The 20547-nt window shown below is 38.9% G+C and overlaps 4 protein-coding genes across 4 annotated transcripts; 2 read left to right on the top strand and 2 right to left on the bottom strand.

Annotated features, from left to right (window-relative positions):
- The first annotated feature begins 1365 nt into the window (after positions 1–1365).
- Positions 1366–2952, top strand: LOC146550127 (uncharacterized). Its single transcript, XM_085261037.1, has 6 exons — positions 1366–1407; positions 1479–1790; positions 1921–2047; positions 2155–2273; positions 2404–2450; positions 2571–2952. Exons 1-6 carry the CDS (start codon positions 1368–1370, stop codon positions 2727–2729), a joined length of 804 nt encoding a protein of 267 aa, XP_085117163.1. The 5' UTR covers positions 1366–1367; the 3' UTR covers positions 2730–2952.
- A 589-nt stretch (positions 2953–3541) lies between these two features.
- On the bottom strand, positions 3542–6255 carry LOC146550128 (pepsin A-like). The gene is made up of 9 exons (XM_085261254.1): positions 6186–6255; positions 5838–5979; positions 5584–5701; positions 4950–5068; positions 4649–4845; positions 4350–4466; positions 4073–4217; positions 3776–3874; positions 3542–3679 (listed from the first exon to the last, which is right to left on the bottom strand). Exons 1-9 carry the CDS (start codon positions 6242–6244, stop codon positions 3542–3544), a joined length of 1134 nt encoding a protein of 377 aa, XP_085117380.1. The 5' UTR covers positions 6245–6255.
- Positions 6256–7843: 1588 nt separating this feature from the next.
- prok1 (prokineticin 1) lies at positions 7844–9685 on the bottom strand. Its single transcript, XM_085260117.1, has 3 exons — positions 9555–9685; positions 8645–8770; positions 7844–8269 (listed from the first exon to the last, which is right to left on the bottom strand). Exons 1-3 carry the CDS (start codon positions 9630–9632, stop codon positions 8150–8152), a joined length of 324 nt encoding a protein of 107 aa, XP_085116243.1. The 5' UTR covers positions 9633–9685; the 3' UTR covers positions 7844–8149.
- Positions 9686–15350: 5665 nt separating this feature from the next.
- On the top strand, positions 15351–20064 carry lamtor5 (late endosomal/lysosomal adaptor, MAPK and MTOR activator 5). The gene is made up of 4 exons (XM_085258541.1): positions 15351–15504; positions 15599–15660; positions 18095–18212; positions 19691–20064. The coding sequence occupies exons 1-4, from the start codon at positions 15470–15472 to the stop codon at positions 19749–19751; spliced, it is 276 nt and encodes a 91-aa protein (XP_085114667.1). The 5' UTR covers positions 15351–15469; the 3' UTR covers positions 19752–20064.
- The last annotated feature ends 483 nt before the right edge of the window (positions 20065–20547 follow it).

Here is a 20547-nt window from a genome sequence, read left to right on the forward strand (position 1 = left end):
TACTTCAGTTAACAGAAGTTGCATCCGATGTGGTTTCCTTCTTGGAGTTACTGTTGCTTTCTTTTCACCTTGAAGCAGTCTGGCCTTCTTCCTCTGACCTTTGATATCAGCAACACATTTTCTTCTGAAGAACCTCCGTTTACTGGATATTTTCTCTTACAGATGACTGTGTGGGAAATGCCAGTGGATCAGTGCTTTCTGAAATACTGAAACCAAAACCAACAACCACGCCACATTCAAAGTAAATGCTTGGTTTAAACTTAAGCAAGTATCCTTAAATTTTGACTGTACCATCCAAATGTCTCAGCAGAAATATGTTTTCTCAATACTCTGTTTTCCAGCTTTGGTAAATATTTGTTTTAATGTGCAATATTTTTGGCTCATGTGCAATTATTTTGGTCCCAGTCTGTTTCAATGTTTCCTACACATACACCATGTATATAGTTCCACTCACATATGTATACATATACACTGTTTTTTATTTTATTATATTTATTTAATTATTTATTTATTTATTTATTTTCCGCCTTCGTTGTATATTGGTTTCTCTTCTTCTTACTTTACCTTTGTGGTCCAGCTACCCAAGAAAATGCACAATGAGAATAAAAAGCTCTAAGTAAGTCTAATGACCTCACAAAGTCACTGGCAGGCATAGTTGTAGTTTATGACAGTATAACTTGTTAATGGAAATCACAGTATATGGTAAAATCTTTTAATAGTATTGGAGGCTGAATCACTCACACACACACACACACACACACACACACACACACACACACACACACACACACACACACACACACACACACACACACACACACGATGTAATAAACACAAATGTTGCATCAGAAGTGAACCAGTTCGGTTAATCTCCTTGTGTCTTTGTCTGTGCAGTAAAATAAAATAAAGCTACCAGCATATGTTTCATGTAGTTGGTTTTATTTTATTATTGTAACCATATAAAAAAGCAATAGTACATTTTGTGTTTTGCAAGATTTTAGTCATGCAACTTAATGAGCTGCTAAAGCGATCACATTCTTGTGTAAATGCAAAACTATGAGACAAATGTTCGCTGTTGGATATGAGGTGAAAGCATTTTCATATTTCTTTTCCAGTGATATTGACTCTCCATTGTCCATTTCCATTTGTGTCCATTTCCAATATGCAGACACATAACACAGTCAAAAAAAGAATCAGCCACAGAACTGTTGTGCCACAGACGTGTCCAGCAACAGTTCCCAAAGCCTCGTGAGGAGCACGTCTTTGACAACTTCCTCTTCTTTCCTCTTTAGGAGGAGCCTTCAATCCTGCAGCAAGAATTCAAAACTAAAACTGTCCCAAAGTGCTGAGAATTAGCGAGCATCACAATGAAGATGAAGTTTTCCATTGTTTTTATTCTTTTAATAGGTATGAAAAAAAAGGCTATTCCACTTTTTCCAGTATTTGAGAAGTTGTATTGACAGCTGTTTGTTTTCCAGATATCTGTCATCTAAAAGGCCAGGAGAGGATTAAAGAGTTCGAGCACATTTTCCTGAGACTCTCCTTTCCTTCATTTTACAACAGTTACAACAAGGCTTGCTGTAAACTGTATCCGGGAGGCTGCTACAGGCTGATGGACAGTTCAGGATATACCTGTGAACTTTTGAAAGGAAGAGTGACCAAAATAGAAAATGATGGCTGGATTGAATTTAGAATAGCAAATGTGCAATTTGTAGATGGAGGCTTTTACAGGTGTGTCGTGCTGGGAGCCCCAAATCACATCTACAGGGACTATTATGTAGAAGTGTCTGGTGAGTATTCTTATAAAACTTTTGACAGGATGCTCTAAATGCATTTCATGCAACAGTTGTTACTGTCATTGTTTATTAGCTGTATTTAAGCATGATTTTTATTTGACTTTGTTATATCTGAAATTTGCAGAAGTTTCAGATCACTTCAGCCATTCACAGCCTCCAATCACAGGGACCACCAAAGCCCCCGGCACATCCACAGCACTCCCAGAGTCCACTAGACCTGCTTTAGCAGAGGACCACGGTGACAGCAACAGGTGGTCACTCTGCACATTGCTCGTTTTTGTTGTTGCTCACTGGTCAAATTGTTCCTGTGTCTGAAACATGAATAGTTTTTTCATTTTTGTGCTCTGCTCCTCTTCAGAGTCTCCTGGAGTTTTAGTTTGCCGCTGGCTGTCATTGTGGCAATTACAGTGATGATGTTCATCAGTTCAGTGATTGGTGTTGTTTGCTGCAGAGTCAGGAGAAAATCCAAACTGCTAGGTAAGCAGTTCCCTGAAAACTGCTGTCGCAGAGCTCAGACTGTCTGCCAAAGTTTATGATAAAATATATTCTTTTTTTTCCTCTTATAGAATGGGTAAATGATGTGAAGTTCTGTTGTTTTTCTTTGTAGACAAATATGGACAAACTCACCGTGACTCACTGAACCAAGAAGCTTCGGTACGTGCTAAACAGGGAACAAGCAGTCGCTGTGACTCACTATCATGTTAAATTGGAGACATGTTTATACTTTAAACTTCCTCTAAAATACTGTCTCTTGGCAAAATGTGTCTCTACTAGGAAACGAGCAGCGTAGTTTACACAATGGTGGACTTCAGGGCTCTGCAGAAGCCCGAAGAAGTGTATGCAAATGTGAGGATGCACAACGCACCAACAGGAGCTGCTGACGAAGAGCATGCTGGGATGGTGGAATACTCCATACTGGCAATCCAACCGTGAATTTGAGTTACAGATTTTAATGTCTGATCCACTTTAATTCTTTTGTCAGTGTTTTGTTGGAAAGTTTTTATGTATATGTCAGTTAACTGCTTAAATACTAAAAGATGTTTAATGATCAAGCAGAGACTGATCACTTCTACTTTGTTTTGATTATTTTGTATCCCAAACCTTGAATGGACTGTAAAATCTGAAATCTGATGATGTTTATAATAATGAGCTATTAATGGAGAAATGTTGACAGCATAAGAAATGAAATTAAAACAGTTAACTCTGTCTCTGCAGTAAATGTGTGCTTTGTCTGTGTTTGAGACTTCCCCATTCTCATGTTCACAGGTTGAGATAGCAGCAGAGTTGTGAAATCATGTCATCAGGTTATCATCTGTTCTATCAATGTTTGTCCTTATCAGCTTCTTCGATGTCAGTGGCAACCTGCCCTTTTTTCTTCTGAGAGCAGTTGGGTCATTTTTTTCTTAGCCTGTTGTCCTTACCATAAAAAAGTGAAAACTTTCAGATCCTTTGTAAAAGGTCGAGTGTATAAAAGAACACACTGGACTGATTCTTGTTCCTGTGACATTTCAGCACAACACAGAAACACTTTATTCTACTGATGTGCGATAATAGTAGATAGCCATGCAAGTCCAGTCGACACAGATACACACACACAGAGAAATGCTATGCGTTGCTATAATCTGTTTAATGTAAAGGCAGCTACAACATGTTCACATGCACGTTTTCCACAAACTCCTGTTTGCATAAACTCTCCCATTCCATTAAAATACATGCTTGGAGTATTTATGAGATTACTGATGTCATTAAGCTGACTTGGCCAGACCAATGTTCTGGGACTGGGCATTAAAGACGGCATAGTATTCCCGGATGAAAACATCTCCCAAGATCCAGAGCTGCATGGTGCCACCCTGACCAAAGCCAGTCATACAACCAGAGGAGCTCTGTGGACAGGGGAGAAAGAAAAGATATATTTCTTCAAATCTTCATTATTGTATTGTATTATTTGGTGCTGTGGTTGGCAGGATGGTCTTACTGACCTGAGAAACATAGGCAGATGCAGGGACTGTGAAGGCGTTTCCATTGAGAGTGAAGGTGACATCGGGCATGCTCGGGATGTTCTGGCAGTTCACTATAGCCTGTCAGCAGAACAAAGTCAGAGGCCATGAGGCAGAAGAAAATCTGTTTATTGGTATTTTACAGTTTTCCAACTGAAGCAGCTATCCGAATCCCACTTAATTATTTTTATTTCAAAGTTCTGACGTCAGGGTCTTAAATGTCTGTTTACTCTGGGTTCAGAAAAAGGGGAAAATTTGTGTCACGATGGTATGACTCACATCTCCTGACTGGTCGGTTGAGGCTCCAACCCAGCTATTCAGATTGTTGATGTCAGTGGTTGGACCAACAATCTGGGAGGTGCCAGTGTCGATGATGGCCTGGCACCCGCCAGAGCAGGCTACAGTCTGCCCGTTGATGGTAACACTGTGAAGTGGAAAGTTGAATTACAGTCAAGCCAAGAAGTTTTATAACCTTGTGATTTTTTGTGTCTGATATGAAGCTGTAAGCAAAGATGTTGGCTATGAAGAAAACAGCTTTTGGATGACTTATTGGCACCTGTCCATGTTGATCTGCCAGTAGGTGGCAGAAGACAGGGGGATCCAGGTGATTGTTCCAGTGTAGTGGGTGCTGTCAGTACCACCAAAGACCACCTCGCTGCCCTGTTCACTATTGCTAAGATATTACACACACACACACACACACACACACACACACACACACACACACACACACACACACACACACACAGAGAGAGAGAGAGAGAGAGAATCATATCATAAATTCACAAAATATACTCAAAAAGAAAAACCCAATAAAGATTTTCCAGCCAACTGAATTCCATTTCATTTCAGTACCCGCTCAGGTAGACTGAGAAAATGGGCTCTGACACCAGCCCCTGAGTGATCATGTTGTTAAAAACTGGTACAACATTGTCAGAGGCGATGCTCTGGAAGGCCAGTCCTAAGATCCCATCAGCCTGCATGTAAGTCATGAAAGAAGCCTCTGTCTCACTCAATCCAAACACCTGCTTGGCCACAGAGATGCCGCCCACCTGGACATGCAAAACAGCTGTCACTCACAGTTCAGCAAACCACAAAGAGATGCCCATCTGAAGTCTAAATAGACTAAGTTTTTTGTTCCACGGGTTTTGGTTACCTCAACAGTGTCGCTGCCCAGTAACCCAGTCATGCTGCCAGTCCCGTACTGGATGGACAGAGACTGGTCACCCCACTGGAAGGTGGATGACTGTGATGGGTTGAATTGATTGTGGTTCTCTGCAGAGGAATGCATTTTTAAGTTTTGCAATTTTATACAACTTGGATGTCTAGCATTTCAGTGATGGCAATGAGTGTTGTTCTGCTGGTAAAGTTACAACTAGAACAAGCTAGAAAGAATGTGCTACCAAAGTAAACCAATTCATTATGTGGAGAATCAGAGTTGCAAGTGCAAATACTGCAGAAATCTCAAGTCACTGTGATAATCAAACTGTGCTGCTCTGTTATTATTGCTAAATGACTTCTACTAATGCTCGAAGGATTCCAGTGTTGCTAGCGGTCAAGTTCATCTAGGCTTGTATATTGATTTCGCCTCACGAGTTAAGAGCATATTTTCTGCTGGAAAAAAGTTACATTATGGATAAAATTCATGAATGAAAAAGAGCCTAAAATGAAAAAGGGATATTTTTGAACAGTATCTAATAACAGAAGTACACATTTCTGTATGTTCCAACCATACTGGCCAGGTTGTACCATGTTGTCTGAGCTTCGGCAGTCATCATAGTGGCACTCACCACAGGCTGAACTGTTGCAATACACTGAAGGGACCCACAAGTTGGAGGAGCCAGTGTCAAAAATGACAGAGAAGGACTGAGGAGGGGTTCCAATGGAGATCGTACCATAGTAGGACAACTAGAGGGACAGATAAAGAAGGAACAAGTACACAGATGCAGATTCAGATTTAAAAAGACAATTTTGAAAAAGTAAAGCAAGGTATGTTTTCAACGACATGAACAAAATCTAAAGCTTTTTACTAATCTGGGCTTACGTCAGCGTCATTGGTCATGGACTCGGTGCCACTGCTGTAGAACTTGGCTGCTGGGTTGTATGGGTGACTCTTCCTGTACTCCTCCCACAACCCTTTCTCTTTGAGGGTTTGCCTGGCAGATTTTCCCTTAATCAGGGGCATCCTACATGTAGCAATGTGAGCAGAAAGTCATGCAATGAGCAAGGCAGGCCTGAACTTTACAGCTGGAGAAATGTCTGTGCGATATTCAGGTGAGCAGGAGGACCTTTAGATCTCCTCATAGGAACACGGAGAGTTTCACAATTTTTTATGTATTTAATGTCAAATACATAAAACAAATAAAGAAACAACCAATCAAGTCAGACTTACTTATGGAGACATTCAGCGAAAGCCACGAGGGCAGCCAAAACGACCAGCCACTTCATCATGTTGCTGTCTCTACAGGTAGACTCAGATGAGTGAACGTCCAGTTGCTGAGGCCAGCCCTTATATACAACTAATCAAGGTTGTTTTTCCGAAATGCCCTTTCCTATAAGCTGATATGAAAGATGGTGATAAGAAGCATATGATTTAGAAAACAGACTCTTATCTGGGGACAAATATCCCATTAAGCTTGTGAACACTGAAAGTGTTCAGGAAGATTGTAAAAAAAATGTTTTGTATGAACTTAAAAGTTGCAACTCTAAAAGTCAAACTTGTATTTACAGGGTATCTACTGAAAATGACAACTAACTTCCAAAGGATTGACTTTATTATTCGTCACATCATTTAAATACACTGTAAGTGCTAAACAGGTACACCAATGTGTTGGTGTGCAGTTCAGGAGATATGATGTCCAGACCTTCTACTTAATACCAGTATGCAAACTTTCCTCAAGGTTTCCAAAGATGTGAGCTTGAATTACTTGGAAAGGTTTATCTGATAACAATAAAACAAAGGTAGGACAAGCAAAGATGTAATCATGTGAAAGTGTGAGCCGTAAATTACAGAAACTTGTTTCCACCACTGTATTTATTTGCTTATTTTGCCATCCATAAGTCAAAATTTCTCATTATTATCTCAAAGTTTTGACTTAATAAACTGAAATTAGGGTTAGGTTTAAGATTTAGACAAACACTTTTTCTCAATTTTCATAAGTTCACTGAAAAACAATAGCTGTTTTTCTGTACTACGCTGCAGTAACATTTAACAAATTGGTAGCATAAAGTATTCACACCCAATAGAAGTAGCAATTATAGTACTCCAATCAAAACATACTCAATTACAGTTAGCAAAATGTAATCCTACATTAAACAAATGATGTAAGTGGCTAGTCTTTGAATTTATTCTGGTTTATTATTATTTGCTGTGCATTTATGTATAAGTGGTGTTTTATGCTGTAGCTAAGGCTGCAGCTCTTTATATACTGTAACGGTGAGCTGTATTTGATGAGCATTATAAATGTTTTCTATGTGGTAACTCGACCTAAAAAGTAAGTAGTTACTGCAGATGTCAAATAAATATAAGTACAAAGGACAATATTTTACACAGATGCAGTGGAGTATAAATATAAAGACCAAGTAGAGTAAGTAAAGGACAGCACAAGTACCTCACAGCTGCAGGGTAATACTCCCAGTTCATAACATCTCTGGTGATCTATACTACTTTTTCCCTTAATGTTTTCCTGTTATTAATTTTTTATTAGTTAAAGCTTTTGAAGTCCACGTGTCAGGTCATGATTTCACACTGGACACGGTACATTTCAATTTAAGACAGAAGAAACAAAGAACTACTAACGATTTAACATGAGGGAATTTCACCTTGACTCACGTATGCACTAATCAAATATATTATACAAGGTCAGTTTGCGTGTGAAAGTATTTGCACTAAGATTCTGTTTATGACCGTTATCACACCGTGATTAAAACCAGTTGACATTTCCATTCCATACTGAACATAATGTTTTATGCAACAATATTAACTGAGCCCTCTATAAAACACAACTTTATGTATATGTTTATTGACAGTAATACTCGAACACGTCTCATGATAAATTAATATAAAATGAGCATGAAAGAAACAGCAGATGTGCTAAAGGTTCACAAATAACTCTCGGGGTAACATTTGGCTTGTTAAATTAAAGCTGTCTCATGTTTATTGTAGATCTTGTTGGTTACACTTCCCTGTTTCTTTTTATGTGCTTGTTGTGTGCATCAGTAGAACCTATACATTTTAGTGCATAGAGTACACAAATGAAGAATAAAGTCACTGAAGAAGATTTTGATCCGCAGGCCGTTCAGATTTCCACTCTGTTTGCTGTTGTGCTTGCATCATTCTCGGTGTTCTCTCGTCCGTTAAAAGTCCATGTTTTTGAAGTCCTCAGTACACCTGTACTTGCTGTCAGCATACCTGGTGCACACCAAGTGGGGGAGACAGGGGCAGGTGTGATGTTGCCTTTTCCCTGGATAGGGTACCTGGAAGCGTGAAAAAGGGGAAAGGGAATGTAGCTTTGGGGTAATCTGACAGCTTAAATCCTTTATGAGCTGACAACTGGAACTGCAGGCCCTAAAGCTTCTCTTAATCAGTCTGAGTTTCAGAGATGGATGTGGTGTTAGTAGAAGTAATCGTCGCCTGTTCCAGATAATCAAAGAGATATATGGCTCAGATCTGCTGAGTACAATCAATACCCCCTGCACTTATCAGCAGCTTTTCTAAGGCTTCAGCCAGCTTGACAGCAATCAGAATTTCTTAAAACAGGAAAGAAGGATAAACGTGTGTGTGTGCCTATGTGCGCGTATGTGTGTGTAACACTGGAAGATTATTATAACTGACATCACATTTATCCCCACCTTGTGGCTAAAGGGGTGGCACTCATCCCCTTCCACACCTCTTGGGACACACATCCTCAGACCCCTCAGCCATAGACTGACAGCACAGCAAAGGCCAAAACCACACTGCACATCTCTCTCACAAGCCTGCAGGAAAGATAGAAGGACAAGGTGGCAGAGGTCTAGACAAAAAGTAATAAAAGCAATTCTATTGTTGCCAGTAAATCAGTTTCATCTTCATATATGGTAATAGATATAGAGTTTATCTTTTCATATATATAACTTTTACTTATTGTAATAGAGATACCCTCCCATGTTTGGCGAGTGAAATCCATTTGATTTATTCCCTGTCCTCTCCCTAAACCATTTACAAATGAATAGCATTCAGGGGGCTGAGATAATTTCCTCTGATTTTTCCAGTTAACTTCAAGCGGGGGAGGATATGATCTGTCATTAATCATTTGTAATGAAATTTAACAATATTATCCAGAGAAGTGATGTGTTCAGTTTTCATCCACACACAAAAATGTAAGTTAAAATAATTTAAAATAAAACTAAAAATTTATATATATATATATATATATATATATATATATATATATATATATATATATATATATATATATATATATATATATATATATATATATACATATAAAAGGATTTTGTGATGATGAAAATATAATGATAGAAACAGACATTTTAAATATTTTTCTTGATTTTTTTAAAAATTATTTGAATATACTAGTGCCCCATTCCACTTGGAATGGGGCACTGAACTGAAGCAACAGTTACAGTTATGATAGACACAATGTAAAATGCACTTTCAATATGACAACACACAGATTGATGAGTTGATTAAAATATTGCTTTAGTCTGATAAATCAAAAACCTTAACATTGAGTTGCTCCATTAGAAATTTCCATCTTACCCCTGTGATAACAGCTCCTCTGCACCAGCTCCCAACAGACAACAGGAGGAAGGACAGCAGCACCTCCCTGAAACCCATGACAGCAACAAGAGAACTAGACTCTCTCAGCACCCCCAGCACCACACAACAACTGTGAACTGTCTCTGTGGCACGTCAAGCTGGTTCCCCGACTCTTCAGCCACTCCTCAACGTTTACTCAACTCCTTAGAGAAGGCAGCCTCCCTTTCTCCTTCTCTTTATCCACCTGTGACCCCCCCACCCAACACTCTCCCCTCCCTCTCTTCTTTCCTCCCTCCTCATGCCAGAAAAATCCCCCTTACACCCCTTCTGCCTGTCCACTCAGAAGCTCTGTCATCTCACCTATCCAGATGATGGCTTACGAAGACTCACTTTAGGGTTCGACTACATCGTCTCTGGACCGGAGCTGTAAGAGTTTCCACCAAGCTAGCAAAAACAAAAGAACCAATTCAGGAGTTGACAAACTAAAATAAATCTGACATGTCTGTGGAAGAAAGGGCACAAGTCCTGAGCTATTTGTCAATCAGAAGTGATCAAGACAAAACAAATAAAAATCAAAGCCATCTAATGAGTTTACTGACATTACCACATTACTGACTTGTGGGTTGGTCTTCTGGTAAAACAGAAACAAGAACGCAATATTTCTTATTTATCACATTACTGTATGGCAGGGGTAGGCAACCTTTCTGATGACGAGTGCCATTTAAAATTTCCTCAGAAGTCAGTGTGCCATATGATTGCATTAGCAATAAATTTAATAACGCTCTATATGAACAGTTACGCACTATATAGAACCACTTTATAGAATTATATTTGTTCGCAGATGTTGGCAGCTATCAGTGAATAGTTATCAGCTATTTTGAAACAAAAAAAGACTTTTTATCCATGACAGCAAATGAACTGTACAACAGAAAATGCAAATGCTATTTATGGTCTCCTCACAACAATGATAAGAACAATAAACTGGGCCAATATGGCATGTCTGTTAATACAGGGAAAATGTGATCTCTGGTCTCCCACTCAGAGACACAGGTCTCCGAGTGTCCAGCATTCAGACGGCTGCCTGAGGACTCATGTGAGAGAAAATCCGCTCACACAGATATGTAGAGTCAAATACTGTCAATAAGGCCTCTGCAATGTTCTGAAGACAGTTAAACTTGTCAGGTAGTGATGTCCAGCAGGTGAAAATGCAGCTCCATGAACACGCACAGCTGTGGATTCCAGCTGCTTCGATGTTGCATTAACTGGCATTAACTCAGCCAGTTAATGTGAGACAAATCCAGCTGCTCATTAAAGATTTCTGGTTTGATCAGAAAAAAAAAAATTGGTCCATACACCTGAAAGTCCCAAAAACGCCTTGTGTCTCAAGCCTACGGATGTATCCGTGTATTTCCGTGGTGCTGATGCTGTGCTGAGCGGACAGCTCCTGAAGCTTTTGAAATGTCGGAATATGGAAAGCTAACAACGACCCTCTCACCAGTAGGCTAAGTTGGGGTTGTTAGCTAAGATACCGTCATGAAGAAGCAGCACAACTAATGTGTCTATGAGAGCTAATTTGCGATGTGCACCGCTGACGTGGCCATTTATTTTTTAATGCACCTTCTCATATTAATTCACTGCGTGTCGTGCCCAGGGCTGGACTGGGACAAAAATCGTCCCGGGCATTTTGACTAGAGACCGGCCCACCAGGTATTAAAGCCATTAAGCCTTTAAATGAAAACAAACGCTGTTGTGACAGTGATGTACAGTCTTGTTGGTATATATATGATTTCTATATATTTTACGTCAGATAAAAACTTTGGTTGTAAGATTCAGATAATTATTTAATAACAGACATTTTAAATGAGAATAAGAAAGTATTTCTTTGTGCCCCCCTCTCCCTGTTAATGCCCTACCTGCCCCCCTGGCAAAACTTTGCTAAACCCGCCCCTGCACAGTTACCAGCTGTCAGCTAAGTAAAAAAAGGATCCTGGTGTTATTTGTCTCTCAGAAACAGTTCATAACTTCCCTTCAACTCAGTCATGTCACCTAAAAGTTAAACCTGTTTCTCCATCACAGCTCTGATGATTCAGTAAGGACATCTCCTGGTTTCCTCTTCATGTTTCCCTCTCACCAGATAACCAAACCGACATCATGACCAGCAGCTTTACAGCTGTGGCTCCAGCAAACATCAGCTGATACTAGAAAGTAATATTAAATACATTCTAACAACAGCTGATCAAGCTTAAACGCGCTGCTGTTGTTTAGCGCGACATCCGGCGGTTTCCTCTTTCTGGCACAAAGTGGGCGATAAACAAACAAGAGAGAAAAGCCGATCAGCTGATCATTGATCAGTTTCATAATTGAAGTAGCAACAGGAGAGGGAGGGGCAGAGAATGAGAGGAGAAGAGGCAGCTGCAGCGTAAAGACACAGAATAACTCCAGCTTTGTGTCTTTTTCATTGTAGCTGAAGTCCGGGACAAACTGCATCCCTTCTCAGCTCAATACGAAACACGTAATAATTTCTCTGAATACGGACGATTCGTCTTTTTACTGGACAGTTGGCAACTCTACTAACTAACCTTATGAATAAAATAAAGTTCAACATCAGTAACATCATAGCACCCACCCAGCTGTATAGAAACTCCGTCATGCTAGCTAGTACGCAGTACGAGTTACTGTAACTGATTGTAAAAAGTCAGCACAATGAGAATACTCGTGCCATCAGTTAACCCTTTCGCGTGCCAACTGTGGCACGCGTGCCTAGGGTTGCCGACCCCTGCTGTATGGTGTGTGTCATGATGCTATGTGTTTTAAAGAGGTTTAAATGAATGATTAAAACCTCGCACCACTCCTCACTGAGACGTCGAAGCTACAGTGCCACTAAAGTGATACGAGAATAGGAATAATGAGTCTTAATGTCTCTGAATTATGGTAGTGAGGATCGCAGTGATACATCGACTCTGAGTCAGGTCTCTATTTCAGATCCAGCTCATTTGCAGATTTACTGCAGCTCTAATGTATAGGTCACGAATAACTGGATTTATACCAACCTCTGGTTGTACAAGATTAAAGATTTCCTGTGTGTGTGTGTGTGTGTGTGTGTGTGCAGGCCTGTTCTACTATCTTTGGAGGACAAATTTTAATTTGAAATTAGGGAAAAGACTTAGATTTAGGGTTTCATTGAGAATTCAGTAAGGTTAGAGTGACTGGCTTTGCTGTGACGGCTAAGGTTACAGCAATGGGCTTATGGATTTAGTATTTTATTGGCTGTCCTCATGAAGATAGCAGGAGTTACTGTGTGTATGTGATGTGTACGTGATACATGAGCATGCATGTATGGCATAAAAAGCAGGCTGAAAATTGTTCCTTATGCACAGACTTATACTTTTACATGCGTCTGTGAGTACGTGACTGCTTGGACAGTGATGAGCAGCTGGTTGTCAGAGAAAACGGGCAGACTGTGATTTAAGTTGCGAAAAGAGAAATATGAGCGAGAGAAGACGAGAGCCAAAGACAGAAAAAAATTAGAGGGAAGGAGGGAGGGGGAGAGCACCCCTTGGGTTACTCAGCAGGACATTACCCTGCTGCTGCACAGGTGATGGATTCCTCCAATGCAGTGGCCATATAATTACATTCACCCATTTTTGCCCTGTCAGCAGGAGCACTGAAGCCAAGCCATCCTGGGACAGGCAGCAGAAATCATGTGGAGGTGTGCCCAGAGGCCTCACACTAACTTCTAAAGAAATTGCATTAACAAAATCTGCCATCAAGAGGGTACAAGAAACAAGATTTCTGTTTTAAACCCAAAGTATTATTGCTATATTTTACATGCAATAAAAGCCATTGTTACCGTCCTTGTATTTATTATGCTGAGTCATTCTGTTATGTTACATGGATGGTGAAGATTGTGTTTGAAGGGGTGATTTTGCTTCTCAGTACCGAGGAGCACCTTCGACATTGGAGTTGTTTTAGGCAACCTCAGCTTATTTGTGGGTGTCGAGTGACTGCTCCATAGGAATACATTGGGAAGTGAATAATCAATAAATATATTCAGAAGAAAAACTAAACTAATCTGATTTTATATTTATACACCTCTGAGTACCAAAATCAATTTCTAGTGGAGGTGGGTATGAAGAGAGTAACAGATCAATGATGAAATATAGAGGAGCAAGGTTTCATTACATAACCTATCTAGTGTAGACAGTTACTTCAGTGAATGAGGACCTCGGGACACGGAAAACTGTACTGAATATTATACTCATGAATCAAACACTTTTCGCAGAGTGGGGAATATGAAATCTCATCATGATGTAAATGTTACGGTCCTGTGTTTTGTCCACTGTTTGTTTTTTGTTCAGTGTTTGGGTTTTGAATTTTTCCTTTTTATATTTGAGTCTATTTGGGTTTTTGTTTGTTTGTTTATTCATGTTATGCAAAGTTGTTGTTTTGTTTTTGTTTTGTTTTTTAGTTCTGGCTACTGTTTAGTTTTCATGGTGTTTTGGATGCCTTTTCAGATGGGTAACAAACTGCTTGTTTTGGATCCATGATCTTTATTTAGCTTCAGTTCCTAGTTTGAGTTATTTCTCATGCGTTAACTTCCTTCTGTGCTTGCCTCTGTTATTCCCTTCATCTTATCTTTCTGTGTCCTCCAGTGTTCCCTTCTCCAGTGTTCCCTTCATTTTTAATATGAGCTTTCCTGTCTCTGTGTTTATTTGTAGCTTTTGGATTGTTTCCTGCTTTAGTGTGATTTATTTCTCTCTGATTTCCTGTTTTTGAATCGTATTTTCTGTCTGTTGAATTGTCTTGATTACTTTCATCTTTGTCATGTTGGTGTTTTGTTCCCTGTGCATGTGCTTTTGTTGTCTTCAGGTCTCCTTGTATTCTTTGTACTTTGTGCTTTTGGACTTATTATCAGCTTTCTATTGACTCCTCTGTGTTGTGTCCTGCATTCTGGCTTCATTGCACACAAAACTGTGACATACACTCACTGGCCACTTCATTAAATATGCAAGTTTGATGACTCTTTATTTAGGCATTGAGATAGTCGAGATGACATTTTGAAATTCAAACTGAGTATCAGAATGGAGAACAAAGGTGAGCTGTTCTGAGTTTTTCAGAAACTGCTGATCTACGGGGATTTTCCTGCACAATTAATTCTCTAGGGTGTAAATATGGAAGTTACAAAAGTGTATTAGCAAATATCGATCTATCTAGTCACAAACTCTGTGCTTTATATGAACGTAAGAACGGCCAATATATTATGAATTAGATAATATGGAAGTTAACCCCATAGAAAACAGAAAAGGCGAATGCAAGCAGGCAATAGATTTTAAACTGGGGAGTGTGAATCATCATTTTAAATGTCAGAAATACATTTGTATTTGTAATTGATTTTTTAAATCCATTTAGTGATGTCTCTTTTAAAAATTGCATTTTTTCAAAAGGGTTTTGAAAAAATAGTTTTTAAATTTGGCATTAAAAAATGTTTTTTTATTAAGTTTTTATTTGTTAGTTTAATGCCATTTTATTTTAAATATTTATTAAATTAATGGATTTATAGTTCATTTAGAAATATTTATTTATGATCAGTCCTTTTATTTTCGATTGAATTATCAAATAATTATTGACTTTATTAATGCCTGAATGTCCAATAAATGAATGAATGAGGGAATGTATTTTGATGCATCATTCATCATTAAATCGAAAACGAAACGCTTTATTTCAATGCGCATGACTCACTTGGTCCTACAATACTATTGTATATTTCCGCGCTTGGCATATTTTGGTCCTCATATGGACCCTTAGTTCATGTGACAGTCAGCTGACTCTACCCGGAAACGTTGAGGTAGCAGACAACAACAAAAATACAGCTTCATTGAGCAAACTTCGATTTAAGTTATTCCCGATTGATAAGAATGGAGTCGACCCTCGAACAGCATCTCGATGATACGTAAGTTAAAACCACTCTAGCACTGAGTATATGTTTTACGTTTTTGTGACCTTTAAAGCGACTTTCGCTCCTTCTGTGTGTTTGTTTGTGGCAGCATGAAGAATCCAGCAGTGGTTGGTGTGCTCTGCACGGATCAACAAGGACACAACCTGGGCTGTAAGTGAGGAAACCCCAAACTAGTTCACGTTAACTGGCCTTTTACTTGTCAAAGTGCACTGGTGTCACTGCTCAGATGCTCAAAGTTATGGGTTATTTAGCCATAAGTCATTACGCTTTGGATGGGAGAGAGAGTACCGAGTGGTGTTGTTTTCACGAAAACATTAAGTTCTTATTGATCAATACTGGTCTACAAATAAGCATTTAAAGTAATACATAAGACAATATAAAACAGATTCAAGAGCAAAAGAATAATTCAAATAAACAAAGTAAAAACACAAGTATTAATTAAAAAAAATCCACGTTAAGCTCCTTCATAATAAAAAGGTTGTGGGCATTTCTTTGGAAATGTGGGGATTTTTTTTTTTTTACCTGCAATCTGTTAATTGTTGAAGCTCAACGGCCATACTAAAATTTCTACCTAAAGCATTGATCATAATGGGTTAGTGACGTTTGTCACTGCATGAAACAGAAAGACGCACTTACATCATTATGAAGGGAAAAAATATTCAAAAAGAATAGAAGCTTCTCAACTTAAAATTGTAGTAAAACTATATTGTATACTGATCTGAGTATTAGCATTGTACATACTGTATTTGTAGTCAAATGTAATCATTAGTTTTAGAATAATAAGTTCTAAGTTGTTTTTAAACCATCCACTACTAATACATTATTCTAATACAATAATAAAATACAATAATTAAAAAACTTTAACTATGTTGATGGAGAATTAATTTTCATTCTGCATATAAGTCAAGTGAGAATGAAAGACAATTAATTATGAAAGCTGAAATTTTGGGAATTTGGTGGTCTGCAGGATTCAGGTGTGTGTTAACACACAATGCCACAATCTTCCCATGAGTGGATGTCTCATGGTAAATGTGTTAAATGTTAAACATCATGAACAAGATGGCTGCAGTGTGCTCCACCGAGTCCCGTGAAAACATTCTTTTTTTACATGACTGAGAGTCAGCAGCCTGCTCCTATGCTTGCTCTATCAAGGATTAATAAATGTTTTAGTGATCCCTTGATTAACTTTGATGTAGTTCCTGTAAAAATCATCCAAACATGGGTATAAATGTTACAGATGGTATTTTTCAAATGTACAGTGGTCCCTTGTTTATCATGGGGGTTACGTTCTAAAAATAACACGCGATAGGTTAAATCCGCGAAGTAGCCAACTTCATCTATAATAATTATAAAAAATAATCTCCAGTATTATAGAATGAAACCAAAGGCACCCGCGGTCGCCCTTGACGGTGCAAAACGTTTCGTTGACATTGTTGTGTTTGTTGGGGAGAAAACATACAAACATACAGTACAGCACTTCAGAGTCACACTGCTAGCGATTGAAGATTTATGTAAATTTGACAAGCTGAACGATTGATTGACAATGGTCTACAGCCAATCAGGACGCAGAACACAACGCGCTGTAAAAATAAATAAATAAAATAAAAACCATGCAAAATTGCACAAAAAAAATCTGCGAAACAGCAAAGCTGCAAAAGGTGAACCGCGTTATAGCGAGGGACCACTGTAAATGTAAACGTTTTACTAGATTTTCTCTGATACAAAAAATTGCTGCTCTTTAATAACAAATTGTGTGTCGTGTATCTTTCATTCAAAAACATAATTAGCATATTGATAGTGGTATAACTCAGCTGGAAGGGTTATCACTTACACCAGATTATGTGCTGCTTTATCAGCATTTGCGGATTTTATTACATTTGACCAACAGACTTTCATATCATTGAAATACAAGTAGACTCTACTCACAGGCTCACTTTTCACTGCGATGGAATGTCCACTGTGTGATAGTTGTGTGTATTTGAAGTATATGCTTCAAAAGAAGTTCATTAAAATATTATGAATAAAATCTTACTGGCCAAACAATTTTGCTGTCTGACTCTCTGACAGCTTTCTGTATTGATTTGACTTCTTCCTACATTTTAGTTCAGTAGATTCACAGCACTCTCATGTCTGCGTAGTAAAGTAGCAGCCACTCAACTTACATACAGACTGTCTGTCCTAACGTAACAAAATCTACAGACAAATCCAACTAATTATCCACATAATGCTGTAAAATGTTCATTTTTGTTCATCTTACAAAAACTGAAGTGCAGAAACAGCAAATTGTGTTTTCCAGGGTTTTCTTGACCAGGTGCAGAAACTTTCTGGATTGTTGCTAAGAGTAGGCCTGGAAACGCAGTGAAGTTAGTGTGCTTGTCCAAAACCGTGGATTTGTTCCTTCAGGTGTAGCCTGGTTTTCCTTATCAACAAAGAAATGTGTTAAAATCAAAAAATGTTGGTTTGGCTCCTCAGCTAGAAGCTAGACAACATGAGTTTGTTAGATGCACGATGACCTTAAAGAGAAATTAATCAACACTGGTTTGAGTGTTTTTTTTTCTTCTAAAAAAAAGTCTTTTATTTCCAGGCCGCGGGTCCCTGTCTGATGAACATGGCGGTGTTGTGTCCGTTTTGGCCAAACAAGCTGCAGCTCTCACAAAAGACCCAACAGACACTCCAACCGTATGCCTGGAGTCCGAGTCGGGGTGAGCACTGACACAACTTTTGTCTTTTTGGTTTTTGTTTGACTGACTTTCATCTCTCCTTTTTTTCTCCATCTCAGTGAATTCAAGCATTGCACTGATTAATATGCAGGGAGATGAGTACTGTTACGAAATCAGTTTCACCCCAGTTCTTTTTATTCCTCGGGCATCCAGAGACGGCACCGGAACTCAGTAGTCATTTTCACAAAACCTTTATTCATCTTCATTCATCTTCAGTTAAGCATGCATCTTCTAGAAGGGAGGACGTGCAAGGCCGGTGTCCCTCTGCAGATCTTCACTCCTTTGTCTGTGAAACACAGTTTTGTAGAAGCGACTCCATCATAAAACCACCATGGTGTGCTGCAAACTCTGTGTCTGTGTGTGTATGCACGAGCATGTGAGTGCCTGTGTGCCCGCGTACCTGTGTGTCTATGTGAGTGCACGTGAGTGACTGTGCATGTAGGTGTGGGTGCGTCATAACAGTCAAAGCACTGTGTGTGTGTGTGTGTGTATTTGTGTACGTGACTTCCTGCCGGTCATAAAAGTAATCTCCTCACCTAAGCTACACCAAATTCCTCTACACAACAGAGAACACAGAGTTAACATATTACAAACACTGAGACCGCCACCCAGGTCTCACCTGGGGAATTTCCACTCAACATTAACTTCTCTTTGTCTTACTTTCACAGCTCAAGTGGGGGAAAGTCTCCTAGAAATCTACTCCTAAGTTTATGACACACTCAGGCCTTTATTACATCGAGGGCAGTGTTAGTGTCTCTACAATAATTCTACATTTCTGAACTCTAAAGTAGGCTAAACATATCTTCAGTACCTCCAAAAAAACATCTGAAAACAGGCCAAAATCAAATGATTAATTTCTCTAACTGATCACAGGCTTGACAAAAAGACTTTATTTTTGCAGCTCTGCTGCCCCCTTCTGGTGTACCATTAACATCAGCTCTCAAAATACTTGTGACCATAAAGGAGAAGTTATTAAAAATAAAATTAAGACTTTAAAGTGATAGGATAGAGACAATGGATGAGCCTGTTTTTTGTTGTTATTGTTTTTTAACTGTTTCCTTTTTAAAGGTGGTTATTTATTTTGTTCTGATTATTTCTAGAGTTTGATCATTTGTAACCACTTGATAAGAACAAATTTGTGGTTTTGTGATGAAATCTAGGAAGTGGTGCTTTCTTTCTGTGCTAGTTTACCTCGTTTACTGAAATTTGTGGTAATGATGATGACAAAAAAATTTTTTGAGTAATAATCATTGATTGATTGCTCATACTGATCATCAGATTAGCAGTGTACGACTGACAGGTTGAAAAAGATTTATCAGTCAAAGGTGAAAACATGTCATAGAGAAAAACAGAGCATTTCCTGAACTTTGTCACCTTTGACTAATCCCTGTTTGTCAGTACAGTTTTTGTTTATCAGCTCAGAGTTTCTACATTTTTTTTTATCTTTATTTGTTCTTTAGGAACATTCTGGTGAGGAGTCACGGGACCATCACAGTAGCAGTTCATAAGATTGCATCTTGAAGACAACCGACTCGCTGAGGATTTTTTTTTCTCTCTTTTTGTAAAGAAGTGTATGCACATTAAGTTTATTCACGCAATCCAAAAACTGATTTGCTGCTTCTGTATATTCAGACTCCATATTTCAATAAGAAGATGCTTGTTCTTTAAATTGAATGGTAAATGCTGATCTGAAAGTAATACTGTTACTTTGATATCGTTTCCAAAACCAGCTCCGTGCTTTGTTATATCAACGCTCTCTGTTCCTGTGTCTTTTTGATTTCAAGGCTGTCGTACACAGAGTAACAACCCCTAATAAACTTTAACTTGACTTTGAGATTGCCTAATGTGTGTTAAGTATTCATTGTTTTCTCCTTTGCTCAGTCTTACATGGTTGAGCCATTTTCTTGGAAGCTGGATGATATTTGGTGCAGAGGTGAGAACAAACTGGTTTCAGTGTTTGCAATCATTAAACGGAGCTGCTATAAAGCCCCAGTCGTTTTGAGAGTAGGTGCAGGTGGGAACAGGTATCATCTGGGTGCTCTCCTCTCTGTAAGAACTTGCACTGATTTTGTAATATTGCTTGCAGATGGCCTATTTTTAGATATAGTTCCCGCCTATCCTGCTTTCTATAGCACATGGTCTCCTATTCACATACTAGACCGTGTAATGTGAGTAAAGTCTGCCTCGCTCTAAGGTTCTGACCGCAGAGGGGATTTTTTTTTCCTTCCTAGTCTCCGAGCTTTCAGATTGGGGCTCATTGGTGCTACAGTCACGTGGTTCTCCTCCGCGAAGGCTTTGCCCTCTGCAGCTCCTCGGC

The sequence above is a fragment of the Mchenga conophoros genome, linkage group LG20, assembly GCF_057382185.1.
Source record: "Mchenga conophoros isolate Kocher_MC1m ecotype Shallow Benthic linkage group LG20, M_conophoros_male_GT1.1, whole genome shotgun sequence".
NCBI lineage: Eukaryota > Metazoa > Chordata > Actinopteri > Cichliformes > Cichlidae > Mchenga > Mchenga conophoros.

Bases quoted from the DNA above. Each gene is read 5' to 3' on its own strand.
- LOC146550127 (XM_085261037.1), top strand. From the start codon at position 1,368: ATGAAGATGAAGTTTTCCATTGTTTTTATTCTTTTAATAG. The intron at 1,408-1,478 runs GTATGAAAAAAA...TTTGTTTTCCAG, and splicing joins TGTTTTTATTCTTTTAATAG to ATATCTGTCATCTAAAAGGC. The intron at 2,274-2,403 runs GTAAGCAGTTCC...TTTTCTTTGTAG, and splicing joins GAGAAAATCCAAACTGCTAG to ACAAATATGGACAAACTCAC.
- LOC146550128 (XM_085261254.1), bottom strand. From the start codon at position 6,244: ATGATGAAGTGGCTGGTCGTTTTGGCTGCCCTCGTGGCTTTCGCTGAA. The intron at 5,702-5,837 runs GTAAGCCCAGAT...CTGTCCCTCTAG, and splicing joins CCATGACCAATGACGCTGAC to TTGTCCTACTATGGTACGAT. The intron at 3,680-3,775 runs GTCAGTAAGACC...CCCTGTCCACAG, and splicing joins CATCTGCCTATGTTTCTCAG to AGCTCCTCTGGTTGTATGAC.
- prok1 (XM_085260117.1), bottom strand. From the start codon at position 9,632: ATGGGTTTCAGGGAGGTGCTGCTGTCCTTCCTCCTGTTGTCTGTTGGG. The intron at 8,771-9,554 runs GTAAGATGGAAA...TCTTTCCTGCAG, and splicing joins GAGGAGCTGTTATCACAGGG to GCTTGTGAGAGAGATGTGCA. The intron at 8,270-8,644 runs GTGGGGATAAAT...TCACGCTTCCAG, and splicing joins GCCACCCCTTTAGCCACAAG to GTACCCTATCCAGGGAAAAG.
- lamtor5 (XM_085258541.1), top strand. From the start codon at position 15,470: ATGGAGTCGACCCTCGAACAGCATCTCGATGATAC. The intron at 15,661-18,094 runs GTAAGTGAGGAA...TTTTATTTCCAG, and splicing joins ACAAGGACACAACCTGGGCT to GCCGCGGGTCCCTGTCTGAT. The intron at 18,213-19,690 runs GTGAGCACTGAC...TTTGTTCTTTAG, and splicing joins TGCCTGGAGTCCGAGTCGGG to GAACATTCTGGTGAGGAGTC.